The 14,437-nt window shown below is 43.9% G+C and overlaps 1 protein-coding gene across 4 annotated transcripts in view; it reads left to right on the top strand.

Moving 5' to 3' along the window:
- Nucleotides 1-14,437, top strand: part of Klhdc1 (kelch domain containing 1) — a 39,105-nt gene that overhangs the window by 13,321 nt on the left and 11,347 nt on the right. For 3 of the 4 annotated variants that reach the window (XR_007978369.1, XR_007978370.1, XM_052185753.1), the window contains exons 5-11: nt 901-979; nt 3,495-3,578; nt 5,327-5,410; nt 5,875-5,933; nt 6,559-6,671; nt 8,134-8,206; nt 12,814-12,898. Coding sequence is in view for 2 of the 4 variants with exons in the window: in XM_052185753.1 (XP_052041713.1) it covers nt 901-979; nt 3,495-3,578; nt 5,327-5,410; nt 5,875-5,933; nt 6,559-6,671; nt 8,134-8,206; nt 12,814-12,898 (577 nt within the window). In the remaining 2 variants the exon portion in view is untranslated. The remainder of the gene's footprint in view (nt 1-900; nt 980-3,494; nt 3,579-5,326; nt 5,411-5,874; nt 5,934-6,558; nt 6,672-8,133; nt 8,207-12,813; nt 12,899-14,437) is intronic. The other variant, XM_052185754.1, reaches the window with a different exon arrangement.

Raw genomic sequence — 14,437 nt, 5'->3', positions numbered from 1 at the left:
AGGCCAGCTTCCTCCAGCTACCAAACCCACCTTGACGTCCTGTTTGCCCCCATCACAAGGAGCCCCAAAGCCTATATTTCTCTTTGTTCTTAGGACACAGCTCCCAGTGTCTGCCCCGGACTCTTCTAACGCCCTAAACCCCAATAGCCCCGACTTTTCCAAGCCCCTCAAATGACTCCAAGGTGCAGCAGATCCAGGCCCTTCCGGAGCTTGTCTCTAGATCTGCTCACGGGTCCTGCATTTCCAGCCCTTTCCCCCTTCATTTCATCAGATTCAAACCAGCCAGGGCTTCACACAGGCCTGGCAAGTGCTCTGCTGCTAATTATACCACAACCCCCTAGGCCAGCCTTTGGTGAGGATACTGACCCTTCCCTCAAGACTACTCAAAGCTGCTGGTGTGTGTTTCTGCCTGAGGCTGACTTTCTTCTGACTAATTTGCCATCCCAGCCTCTGACTGACTTTTTTCAGCTTGGTGGTTTTTCTTCCCCGTGTACGCAGCTTAGACCTCTCCTGGCCTGCGGAGGTGAGGATAGTCTCATCTACTGGAGGTCGCGCCTGCTGGGGTCACATCCTTTCTGGCTCAGTTCCCTCAGTTCTCTGATTTTTTTTTTTTAAATTATAACTGTGTAGTTTGTTTGGATGTTTATGTAGGTAGGGTAAGAGAAGGAATATACTTCAAACTCCTCTTGTGTGTGTGGCTTTTGAGGCAGAGCCCTCTCTGGAGCTGGCCTAGAACTCCTTACAGAGCCCAGGCTGACTGGGGACTCCTGAGAGCCCTCTATCCTTAGCTTCCTGTGTGCTAGCATTGCAGGCCTGACCCACGGGACCCAGCTGTCTCAACCGTCAGTGAACAAGCAAGAAGCAGGACTCTGAACATGGGCCCTTTCCTTTTGTTTTTAGATTGATATATTTCGGTGGTTATGGGTACAGGAGGCACAGTGAGCTTCAAGAATGTTTTGATGTCCATGATGCATCTTGGGTAAGGAAGTAATCCCTTTTATTTATTTTATTTTTTTTTGAGTTGAATTTTTTTATTCGATATATTTTTTTATTTACATTTCAAATGATTTCCCCTTTTCTAGACCCCCACTCCCCGAAAGTCCCATCAGCTCCCTTCCCTCCCCCTGTTTTCCCACCCACCCCTTCCCACTTTCCCGTTCTGGTTTTGCCCTATACTGATTCACTGAGTCTTTCCAGAACCAGGGGCCACTCCTCCGTTCTTCTCGTACCTCATTTGATGTGTGGATTATGTTTTGGGTATTCCAGTTTTCTAGGTTAACACCCACTTATTAGTGAGTGCATACCATGATTCACCTTTTGAGTCTGGGTTACCTCACTATGATGTTCTCCAGCTCCATCCATTTGCCTAAGAATTTCATGAATTCATTGTTTCTAATGGCTGAATAGTACTCCATTGTGTATATATACCACATTTTTTGCATCCACTCTTCTGTTGAAGGATACCTGGGTTCTTTCCAGCATCTGGCAATTATAAATAGGGCTGCTATGAACATAGTAGAGCATGTATCCTTATTACATGGTGGGGAATCCTCTGGGTATATGCCCAGAAGTGGTATAGCAGGATCTTCTGGAAGTGAGGTACCCAGTTTTCAGAGGAACCGCCAGACTGATTTCCAGAGTGGTTGTACCAATTTGCAACCCCACCAGCAGTGGAGGAGTTTTCCTCTTTCTCCACATCCTCGCCAACATCTGCTGTCTCCTGAATTTTTAATCTTAGCCATTCTGACTGGTGTAAGGTAAAATCTCAGGGTTGTTTTGATTTGCATTTCCCTAATGACTAATGAAGTTGAGCATTTTTTAAGATGCTTCTCCGCCATCCGAAGTTCTTCAGGTGAAAATTCTTTGTTTAACTCTGTACTCCATTTTTTAATAGGGTTATTTGGTTTTCTGGAGTCTAACTTCTTGTGTTCTTTATATATAATAGAAAAGAAACTGGGGAAGACCCTTGAGGACATGGGCACAGGGGAAAAGTTCCTGAACAGAACACCAATAGCTTATGCTCTAAGATCAAGAATTGACAAATGGGACCTCATAAAATTACAAAGTTTCTGTAAGGCAAAGGACACCATCAAAAGGGCAAATCGGCAACCAAAAAATTGGGAAAAGTAATCCCTTTTAAATTCACCAGCCTTGTCAGCTTCAGGAATAACGAATCTAATCTTTCTTATTTTAGATGCATCCGATTTGCCGTATTAATACCCCCCCTCCCAGAAACATGCATTGCATTCTTCTAGATGTGCATCCAGCTGGCAGGCATTGTCCCACTCAGTGGATGGGCCTTTGTCTTAGTGTCATTAGTAGTCACTAGGCTTCTGGCAGACAAGCAGAAGCTTTAGCACAGCTTGGGAAATTTGGTTCTATTTGACCAGTTCTGTTGTAGGCACACACCTCCAGAGTCACTCAAGGCTCAGCCTGCGCTCTGGAGAGTGATGGAAGAGCCGGCAGAGCCGGCAGTGCTCCTCTCTTCCTGGCTGTTCTACTAGCCAGAGAATTAAAAAGCCATAAATTATAAAAATATATTTTTTTCCAAGATAGGATCTTACTCTGTAGCCCAGGCTGCCCTGGGACTCGCTATGTAGTTCAGGCTGGTCTTGGGTCCAGGTGCTCTGCCTGCCTCAGCCTCTGAAGTGCTGGGATGACAGGTACAAGATACCATACCCAGCTTATAAGAATGGAGTCTTTTAAAAGATTGCTCTTGCTTGGGGGAGGGGGTGGTGCACACCTTTAGTCCCAGCACTTGGGAGGCAGAGGCAGAGAGGCAGAGGCAAGCGATCTCTGTGAGTTTGAGACCAGCTTGATCTACATAGTTTCAGGAAGGAAAGGCTACACAGAGAAACCCTGTCTCAAAAGCACACCCCCCCTCAAATATTTCTCTCACTGCAGAGGGACCTAGATACTTCAGTCTTGCCTTCGAGCACAGGTCATGATTGTACATTTTATTTTACTTAAGTTTTTTGTATTTTTTTTTATTTTATTTTTATTTGGTTTTTTCGAGACAGGGTTTCTCTGTATAGCCCTGGCTGTCCTGGAACTCACTCTGTAGACCAGGCTGCCCTCGAACTCAGAAATCTGCTTGCCTCTGCCTCCCAGAGTGCTGGGATTACAGGCGTGAGCCACCACTGCCCGGCTTACTTAAGTCTTATTTATTAGTTTATATGTATGTGTGTGCTATATATTGGTGCACTGCATCCATGCAGTGCCCTCAGAGGCCAGAAGAGGGCGTGAGAGTCCTCTGGAGCTAGAGTTTCGGGTGGTTGTGAGCTAGCTGAGTGCTGGGAACTAAATCAGTGTCCTTTGGAAGAGTAGCAAATGTCCTTAACTGCTGAGTTTTCTTTCCTGATTATACATTTTAATATTCTCCTCCCTCTTCAGGGAGATCCAGCACAAATGAATGCCACCTTATCAGTAAATATGTAGTGTAACTATGCTGATGTTTTAGATACAAAGCTCTTAGCTGTTTGTTTCTGTTTTAGGAAGAGCAGATATTCTGGGGGTGGCACAATGACGTCCATGTGTTTGACACAAAGACGAGGACGTGGTCTCAACCAGAAATTAAAGTAAGTGCTACTAAGTTACCTGGCTGTCCATGGAGCAGAAGCCCTCCCTCTCCCCCATGCCCCCACCACAGGTCCCCAGCCCTCTCATCTCTCCACTTTCCCTTTCTTTTCTTAATAAACTCTTCTCTGTTTCTGGGGGGTGGGAATGTCACTTCTATATTCATTGATATTATAGAAATCTCTTTCCCTCCTAAGTTAGTTGATTTTAATTGGGGTTGCAATTGCATGTAAAGTAGCTCCCCTCCCCCTCCCCTCCCCTCCCCCTTCCCTCCCCTTCCCTCCCCCTCCCCTCCCCTCCTTCTCCCCCTCCCCCCTCTGCTCTTGTGTTTTGAGAGGCTCTCACTATGTACACTACTCTGGCATCGGACTTGCAGTCTTCCATGCCCCAGGTGCTAGGTTACAGGGTTGCCACCCTGCCCAGCTGAAGAAGCTCCCTTAAAAACTACTAACAACGACTATTTTCCAGTCATGTATCCTACAAATAATATTTTCTAGAAAAAGTATTTTAAAGAGGAATTATTATTGTTCTTTGTTTTCATTTTTGAGAAAAGAGTCTCATGTAGCTAGCCTTGAACTCTTGCCTCTACCTCCCTGGCACTGGTATTACAGGCATGAGCCACCAGGCTCAGCCTCTGTAATCGTTCCTTACCTGTCAGTGTCTGTGTGAATTATCAGAGTGCTGTTTAAAAGTCCTTTTAAAACAGAATCCACGAGCCTGCCTTCCTTCCTTCCCTCCCACCCCCCTCTTTCTTTTTCTCCATTCCTGAGATCAGGCCAGCGGCCGCATAAGTCCTAGCCTAGGACACTCACTGGGCTGCATCCCAGACCCTGCACCTGTGTTTTATATGAATTACATGTAATTCTAGCACAGCAACATACATTATCAATATTATTTTATTTGCTAGAAACCAAACACACATTCAGATTAATGTAAACAGTAGAAACAATAGAAAGCGAACAGAATCTGCATCTTTTAAAGCTTTATTACTTTATGTGTTTGGGTGTCTTGCCTGCATGTATATATGGGCAACGTGTGTGTGTGTGTTGCCCAAGGAGGCTGGAAGGAGGAGTTGGATTCCCTGGGACTGGAGTTATGGGAGGTGGTGAGCTGCCTTGTGGGTGCTGGGAACCGAGCCCTCTGCAGGAGCGAGCAGCGTCCTGACCACGGAGCATCCGACCCTCCAGCCCTAGGAGTCAGCCTTAAAAAATGGTTTTCTCTTAATTTAGCTATTACAGAGGTAAAAGTTAATTCATTATTCAAGTGAGCCTGAAACATCAGAGCTTCATTTAAGATAAAGTAGAAAGAAGGAATTTTTTTATTGTAAGAATTTAAGGAAATAGGAAAACAAATAAACCAAAGCAACAACAACAACACCAAAAGTAAACCAACTTCCAAAATCCAAGAAAGGATTTTGTCTAGGAAAGAAGGGCTTCTTTGGTTTGGCTTAAACTATCAGCAAAGTTATTTTGTGAATTTGAGGATTTGAGGGGCCATTAGTAAATTCTTAGAGTCTCTGAATTGCAATATTAGATCTATAGTGGGGGGAGGGAAGGGGAGATGAAATTTTGTTTAAACTTTAAGTCTTTCTATTTCAGGCTGAACTTTATGAACTTTGATTTTGTTGGGTAGTGAGCACTTAGGGGTGGAGGGTGCGTCTTTTCTTAAAGAAGCTGTTTGTAGGTCTAGTACAGGATGTGGCTGGTACAGCCGTCTCAAGTCTGTCTTCTGTTCTGATCTCTGCTTGCAGGGTGGAGTTCCACCACAGCCACGAGCCGCGCATTCATGTGCAGTTCTGGGAAATAAGGGTTATGTCTTTGGCGGACGCGTTTTGGTCAGTGTTTTCAATGGAAATGGTATTCTCATGGGTGATGTTTATAAACGCTTGTCCTCTGATTCCGTGGAGCATCCGAACATTCAACTAACCTAGAGATTAAGCTACCCATAGTACTAAGTTTTATTTATCTCCTGTTTCCAAAAGAGACCCACCCTCCACATGCTGTCACAGATGATGTTTATCATATTTTAATGCGGGAAGCCCTGCACATGAGTGCAGTGTCAGGAATGTTTAGTTTCTTACCATCCATGTTAGTTTAAATCAGTCTCTCCTCCCTCTGGTACATTAATCTGGGAGTTCCATGTTAATCTTCTTGATGCTTAAGAGTGATTTTCAGTGTCCAAGCTTCCAGGGCCAAGTAGAGCAGGGGCAGTCTGTGCTTAATCTGAGCTTGCTTTAGAGCAAACAGTTTATTCCATAAAGAGTTCAAACACTGTCCAATTATCATGCTTTGATTTCAGCAAACCAGGATGAATGACTTACACTATCTAAACCTAGATTCCTGGGTCTGGTCTGGAAGGTGAGTCTGAGCTCTGTGTTCCAGTCTGTAGGGTTGGGTGTGGGCTGGTGTGTAGTCTGTCATCATCCAACAGGTCTCTAAATCTGAGGTGATGTCTTTTCTCTAGATTCTTTAGCTAAACCAGAAATGTGAAATTTAAATTTCCTTCCTTCCTTTATTTCTTCTTCTTCTCCCTCTCCTTCCGTCCTTCCTTCCTTCCTTCATTTCTTCCTCTTCCTCCTCCTCCTTCTTTCTTTCTTCCCTTCTCCCTCCTTCCTTCATTTCTTCTTCTATCCCTACTTCCTATTTCCCTCCCCCTCTCCTCTCTCTTTCCTAGGAAGAATTCTGTGTGTAGCTCCAGCTGACTTTGAAGTCACTATGTAGCCCAGGCTAGCCTCAAATACGTGGTCTTATTTCAGTGTCTTGGGTGCTGGGATTATAAGTGTCCACCTCCACTCCTCAGCTCAGCTTTTTCTTTAAGATCTGAGATGGCTGTAGCGTGAACACATGGCCCATCATGGTGGAGGCAGGAGCATTGTGACCCAGAGGCCAGCCTGGCTACATGATGAGACTGTTCCGGGAAGATCAAAAATCTTTCATTTTGATTAATTCAAAGTTGGACTTTAATTTTTTCCCTTTGCTGCAGGATTTCTGTTAATGGAGAAAGTCCCAAACACCGGTCATGGCACACTTTAACGCCAATAGCTGACGATAAGCTTTTCCTCTTTGGTGGACTAAGTGCAGATAATATTCCACTAAGTAAGTCCTACGGCCTAGCATACAGTCTTTACCTCCTTGACCCAGGTGTCAGGTATCCGGGGAAGGCGTGTACATGCCCGAGTCTCTGCTGGGGAGCGTGGGAGCCAAGGGTGGTAGTGGCCTGAGGGGGCCTCTTATGGGGAGGGACGGTTAAAACTGTCTTACATTCTTCCTGCTAATGTATGTGAGAGTGCGTGCATATATGCATAGATGCTCCAGAGTGCATGTGAACATATGACAGGAGAAGTGAGAGCTGGTTCTACCCTACCATGTGGGTCCCAGGGATGAACCTTAAGCCATCACGCCAGGGCGTGTGTGCACTTGCGCATGCACCCCCTTGACATGGCCAGGTAATAGAACAGCTTGTGCGAGCCCGATCTCTCCTGCCATTTGGTGGCCTTCAGGGACTGAGCCCAGGTCGCTGGGGCGGGGCAGCAAGCACTGCTATCCACTAAGCTGTCTTGTTGGCCTCGAAGTCTGTATATCCTGTCACTGCTGACTCTGAGAGCTGTGAGTTTCCTAGTGAAGTTGGTTTTTCCAAGCAGAAAGTTGTGGCATCAGGGCACACAAATGACCAAAAATGTGTCTGACTGGGCCTTAACAAAAAAAAATTTTCTATGAGTATACCTATTTTTCATTTAGAAAGTTTACATAGTTTTTAAAACTATTGATTTTTTTAAAAAAGATTCTTTGTGTTTTGCCTCGTGTCTGCATACCACGTGTGCAGTGTCCACAGAGACCAGAAGAGAGTGTTGGATCTCTCAGAAGTGTAGTTACAGTTAGGTGTAGTTACCCTGTGGGTGCTGGGAATGGAACCTGGTCCTCTGCAAGAGCAGTCGATGCCCTTAACTGCTAAGCCAGCTTTCCAGCCTCATAATTACTTATTTTGGTCATTAGCATATGGGACACTGAGTGAGCTAACTCTTCTGTCCTCCGTCATAGACTAAAATTAAGCTTTGTTTGCACAGGCTCTATAACACTTCATTTTGTTGCATAGCCACAGCATTGCAGCTGAATGAAAAGTGTCCACACCACTTAGCAACATGTATTTAAGTGTCTGTGGGGAGAATGATACAAGAGCTAGGATTTAACAATTCAGCAAGACAGCTGCAGCTTGTGGCAGGCAGCACATGTGGCAAAATTTGCTTCTTTTGTCCCTTCCTCCTTCCTGCAGCTCCCACCTCTCTTCTCTTTGGTGCTGAGATTGAACCAGGGCCTCATGGGCCAAGTACACATTTTACTAAAGCCACAAACCTTGATAGTTGTTGTTTCTAGGATGTGGGGGTCCTCATGTTATTAATGTTTAAATGCTTATGATGTTTATGAGAGTGTTTAAAATGTTTATGAAAATATGCAAACTCACCCAAGATAATGATACAAATTAAGATGATAAACCTTGAAAAAAATAAAAATTATATCCCAAAGGCCTAATCATCATTTCTGAACTGTCCTAATATTGCAGGTGATGGCTGGATTCATAATATAACAACAAACTGTTGGAAACAACTTAGACATTTACCTTACACCAGGCCTAGGTAAGCCACAAAGTAAACCCATTGAGAGTTTGTAAAACACTAAGATTTAGAAGAGAGGACACAGCGTTTGTAAGGAAACAATAAGCAACAGAAAGTTACATCTTAAATTAGCCTCATGTTAATTAACTAAATTATTTTGATTATGTTTATTGGAAATGATTTATCTACTTTTTATCTATAGTTGCACAATTGAAAACGTTACTTTAACTAAATATGTGTTTACCTAATAAGTATAAAAAAGCACAAAGTAATTTAAAACCTGTTATAAGATCAATTTTAATGTTACTATTTTTAATAAATAGCTAGGAATAGGGTTAGCTTTAATCATGGTTGTTTTTAGAAGACATTTAAAGCAATTTATTGGGATATTTGCATTCATGTTATTGTAGAGACAGGATTTATTTCCTAATCAACAGTCTAAGCGGGGCAGGGTGGTCCCTCCTTGTTATCCCAGCTTCTGGGAAATGCAGGCAAGATGGGTCGGACCTTAAGGCCATTGCTGTCTGTACAGTGAGTTCAAGGGTAGCCTGGGCTACTTAAAACCTTGTCTCAAAATAAACGGCAGTGTGGTATATTCATTAGTGTGAATATTTTTAAACACTACTTATTTGATGTGTATTATATAATAAATATTGTAGAAACAATATGCTAATATTAAAGAAAACCAGATACTGCCATTATAATTTTTCTAAATTAATTGATTAGTATAATGAATATATCCTCATAGGAATTTCTGATACAGCATGCATAGGGTCACCTGCAGACAGCACACTGTCTCCTGCCGTGTATTTCAGTAGCAACCTCGCTCCAGATTGTTTATGTTAGTATAAGTTCACCTTACAATATATCTTTCTGTTATTAAACAAATGACAATTGATTTCAGAAAAAGACCTAAGTATTCATATGTACATTGATACACAAATCTATAGTGATACTGTTTAGAAACTGCTGTAGCTGTATATGCCATTCTTATATTTTTATGTCTAAAACTTCATTAGAATATGTTAACATGTGTAGCTCTTTTGAAAGATATTTGCTTAATTCAAAGAATTTTGTATTGAAATGGTTTTCAAGTTCAGCTGCTGCTTAGCTTCTGGCTTTCCAAAGTCACTGAGGACATGCAGTGCTTGTCTTCCTCTGGGACAGGAAGGGACTCTAGTCTCTTCTAGGGTTTCTCTTTTCCAGTTTTACAAATACATTAATAATGAATGACAGTGGTAGTAGATATGTTTAATTTAAAGTTTTCTGACTTCCATTTCAAGACTTACTATGTAATTAGAGCAGAACTGTTATCAATACTGTTAGTTAGCACTAGAGCTGTGCGCCACACGTCTTTTGCCTGAGCTGACCTGTCCTGTCCATGCTTTGTTAGAATGTTCAGGTCATAAGTGTAGAGCAGCTGAGAGGACAGATGTCAGTCTGTAGAGAACGTCAGGTTGCAAGCTAGATGCCACCAAAATCAAGGCAGGAAAGGCTTTCCAGTGTTCTTCGGAGATGAAGTCCAGGTCCGAGTTTCCCTCAGGCAGATAAGACAGAGGCAGATCTGCCTTCAGGTATGAGGTGGAAGAGAGCAGATGGGGGAGAGCTGACTGTAAGGAGAACTCTGTGTGTGTGTGTGTGTGTGTGTGTGTGTGTGTATGTGTGTGTGTGTGTGTGGTTTGAATGAAAGTGACTGGGCTGGAGATGGCTCAGAGGTTAAGAGTACTGACTGCTCTTCCAAAGGTCCTGAGTTCAAATCCTAGCAACCACATGGTGGCTCACAAACATCCATAATGAGACCTGATGCCCTCTTCCGGTGTGTTCAAAGACAGCTACAGTGTACTCACATATATAAAATAAATACATATTAAAAAAAAAAGAAAGTGACGAGTGAGGACACGTTGCAGTGTGGAGTGACAGCTGCCAGTCTCCTCTTAGAGTGCGAGGGGTCCTTGGACTCAGCACTGTTGACATTTTCAAGGGAACAGCTCGCTGTTGCTAGGCACGCCCTGTGCATTGAGGCGGCTGAAAGCATCCTGCTTGAGACCCTCTGTCCTGTGATGAAGCAATGAAGGGAAACGCCCTCTTCTCAGGACTGTATGCAAATCTATGCCTGGTTATGTGACCCTCTGTAGAGCTGTAAGGAATGACTGTATCTGTAAAGATGTCCTAGAAAGTGCTGGCCTGTACAGCCCTAAGTCCTGTCAGATCGCTTTAATACTGACAGCATTACCCATAATTCCCATGGCTTCTCTCCTAGAAGTTAACCCAGTCCTTCCCATGAATGAGAACAGTATTTTCTTTTGTCTCCTATGCTGAGCCTCTCTCTAATCCCATGCCCAGCCCCTGACATTATCTGGGTTCCTGCTAGAAATTTACATCAGTCTGCACCCCACAGGTGATCTGGAGAACTGGGCAGAGTATTAAGAGCGTATCTCATGCTTCCTCCTGAGTCGCGAGTGCACTGGTCACTGAGTGTGTGGAGATGAAGAAAGTGTGCAGAGTCCTACTGTTTGCACTTGTGGGGTTTAAGTAAAAGGGATAAATGTATAAAAATGAATTATCCAATAGTAAATACATGAAATATATTGTTATTTTGTGTGACTATTGCTTCTATAATTTGTCCTATTAAGAAAAGCACCCTAAATCAGGATGCCAGGGAGGGATTTGAGGGCAGCCTGGGGTGCATCATGAGTTTCAGGCCAGCTTGGTCTGAGATGTATGAAACCCTGCCTCAACAGAAGTTGGTATGATGGTACACACCTGTCATCAGTGCTTGGGAGGCAGAGGCAGGCAGGCATAGCGAGTTCTAGGTCAGCCTAGTCTACATAGAAACTCATCCTCCCTTTTTTTAAAAAAGAAAAGTGCAGTGCTGCCCGAAAGTCAAAATAATGACTTTGTAAAATTCTAAACTTATAAACTTGAGAATTTACCTGCATAATTCTCCTAAGAGCCTGTGGAAACACTGAACTTTATAAAGCAATACAACTGTCTTGGTAAATAATGTGAAATTTGAGATAGATACGAACTATCTATTTCCCAGAGAACACTAGATGCTCTACTCATTCATGAGATAATTTGTATATTTAATGACTGAATAAATTCATCTTTTTATGTAATTTGTTTTGGTAATCAAAGTTTTGGAGTACCTACTGGGTGTAGAATACCATACTGGGCGATTTTTGGAAGGGGCATTAGAATATTCAAGTTACAGTGGTGTACTGGTGTGACAGTCACAACTACTCCTGAAGGCAGGAACATCTAATGCATAGCATTTGCTGACTTCCAAGGTGTAAAACCTCCCACCATGACCAATAGCACGCTACCACCATGATGTCAATGACCCTGGAGGGAGATTTCCAAAGTCGGCCCTCAATAGCCAGTGGCCCAGTTCCGACACACCACTGCAGCCGTTCCTCACCTCACAGGCTTCGGGCATGTAGGGAGCTAGAAGACAAACATCCAATAGCATATAGGGCAGCTAATCTTCAAATGTAAGTTAGGACAGGATAAAGGGAGCGAGCCAATGTCAAGGGTCCGAGCAGAACCAGGGTGTGTGGGTGATTTGGAGCAGTTCCGGGGCTGAGCTGTGAAGGAGTAACTACTTATGGAAAGTGGAAAGTGTAGGAAAGGGCGAGCAAAAGCCGGAGCTTGTAGACTTAGGGTCGGTGGGGGTGGGGAGAAGGGAGGGCTCATCTGAGGAAGGGCAAAAGCTAAGCTTTGTAAGGAAAAATAGCTGTTGATCAAAACCAGCTCTTCTAACAGAGATGTTTCCTGATCGGGAAGTTCCCAAGACAACAGTGGGTTATAACAACTTAGCATAGGACCTGTCCAAGAAGCTCAGTGGAGCCCTCTCCACACACACAGGCCTTGGGTTCTACAAAACCACTTACAGATCTGCAGTATGTCCCAAAATACTTAGAAGAGACACCTGGAGATTCCTGACAGAGCTGATAGATGAGGGACGGAAGGCTGGCTGCCAAGCCACACCTCACCGTGCCTGTGTGTGTGTGTGTGTGTGTGTGTGTGTGTGTCTGTGTGTGCAGATGAGGGACGGAAGTGCTGGCTGCCCAGCCACACCTCACTGTGCCTGTGTGTGTGTGTATGTGTGTGTGTGTGTATGTGTCTGTGTGTGCAGATACTAGGTACCACTTAAAACTTTTTTTAATTTAAAAAGTACTATTTAAAAACTCTGAAGTTGGGGGAGATGATAGATATAAAAAATGAGGACCCCATTATGGTATTCTGTACCCAGAGTGATGGGTTTGAGGTAGAAATATGAGGGGAATTTCATGTGCATTTGTCAGCTGCTGGGGCCCAGCGCAGGAAAGAAAGGGCAAACATGACAGGAAGTGACATAGAGGCCCCCAAAAGAGTTGGGACAGGTGCCCATTGCACCCGAGGGGTCGATCCTTTTAAACTCATTTTAGGGGTGATATGTATCAGATAAAGGGCTGAGCAGAGCTGGGTCCCGAGACAGGTGGTGGGAAGTCTCTCTGACTGGACCGTGCTGTAGTGGCTGGAGAGAGCACACGCACAGGCCCCTCCCAGCGTGTGGGCTTTGGCAGTGCTCTCTGTCTGCGCGCTTCCCTCACAGTGGCTCACTTGCTTGTGCTTTTCCGTCACAGGTTATGGCACACAGCCTGTTTGGGGAAAGAAAATGAAATAATGGTATTTGGTGGGAGCAAAGACAACTTACTTTTCCTGGATACAGTAAGCAAATCTTCTATTTAAACATTTTCTCTAAGTAATTGTGATATGCAAACAGCTACACACAGTATTGTTGCTATGGTAACTGCAAGGCCCAGAAGGCCCAGAAGTGTTGTGTGGAAGGACTACCCTTCCAAGTCAGAGGCTTGTGGTGCATGTCGGGATGCTTCAGGTTTACAGACCAAGATCAGTCTATTAATTTCATTAGCTAAATAATTAAAAAGGGGCTTTCTCTTTCCAGTATTGGGGCTCGAACCTAGGGCCTTGAACTCACACACACATTGGGCTAGCTCTCGACCGCCAAGCGGTGGCCCCATCTCCCTTTTCTTTTTCTCTCAGCTACCACAATATGAGTACTTGTAGTTTAAATGTACTAAAATGTCTGTATATAAAAAGAAGACATAATTGTAGCAATAATCACCCAGAGAATTAATTTTTTAAATTATTTTTGTTGTTGTTTTGAGACAGGGTCTATAGCTCTGGCTGTCCTGTAACTCACTATATAGACCAGGCTGGCCTGGAACTCAGAGAGATCCACCTACCTCTGCCTCCTTAATTGCAGGATCAAAAGGAATGCAATTTATTAATGGAAGAGATGGGCTTTAACGAACCTTTCTAAGCCTCACTGTCTTAACTTTTCCCTGGAAGACAGACAGTTCTTCTGTTTCTTTTTGTTCCATGGGGTTTGTGGCTGCTTCCCATCTGTTTTAAGTTGTTTTTTTTTTTTAAGAATTATTCATTTTATTTATATTAGTACACTGTAGCTGTCTTCAGAAACAACAGAAGAGGGCATCTCGTCACATTACTGATGGTTGTAAGCCACCATGTGGTGCTGGGAATTGAACTCAGAACCTCTGCGAGAGTACTCAGTGCTCTTAACCGCAGAACCATCTCTCCAGCCCCCTGTTTTGAGTTTTAAATGTTGCAGCTTTGAAGTGCTATAAAGTAGATGGGATCAACGGGTCACTCTGGGAGACCCTGGTTTCTGCTCTCACACCCATCGGAAGTGCAGAGCGACCAGCCACTCGGACCTGCTGGACTGATGGACAAGCACTGAGTGCTCCAGTTTGCAGAGGATGCTGAAGAATATCAAGTCTCTGAGTGAACAGGAATGGGAGACAACTAAGCCAGACTCCCACCAAAGGGCAGTAGCTCCCTTTCCTGTTCTTAGGTACAGGTTGATTCTACAGAGTGACAAACCTTAAAGATAGATGGTTTCTCTGCAGGAGAACCAACTTTGGTTGGTTTTGCAGTTTGTGGCCACCAGCTCAATCGTGTACAGTGAAGATTCTAGAGCTGTCTTCAGCTTATGCAGTGTTCTGCTAAAGCACTAAAGCCAGGACTCTAAGTGGAAAGGACTTCCCAATATGCACAAGGCCCCGGGTTCAAGTACCATCACTGCCCCTCCCCAAGTAGACCATTTGTGATTTGTCTTACTTTTCTTGGCACTAGAAGTCCTTATTTAGAAAGTAGGCGTGGTAGTACAGCTCGGTACAGCTCGTTAAGACATTCAGGCAGGAGGATGGAGGGCTCAAGGCTAAC

This window comes from Apodemus sylvaticus, chromosome 6, assembly GCF_947179515.1.
Source record: "Apodemus sylvaticus chromosome 6, mApoSyl1.1, whole genome shotgun sequence".
In the NCBI taxonomy this organism is placed as follows: Eukaryota; Metazoa; Chordata; class Mammalia; order Rodentia; family Muridae; genus Apodemus; species Apodemus sylvaticus.
The sequence above is the reverse complement of the archived record's forward strand: the minus strand, read 5'-3'. Positions and strand labels throughout refer to the sequence as shown.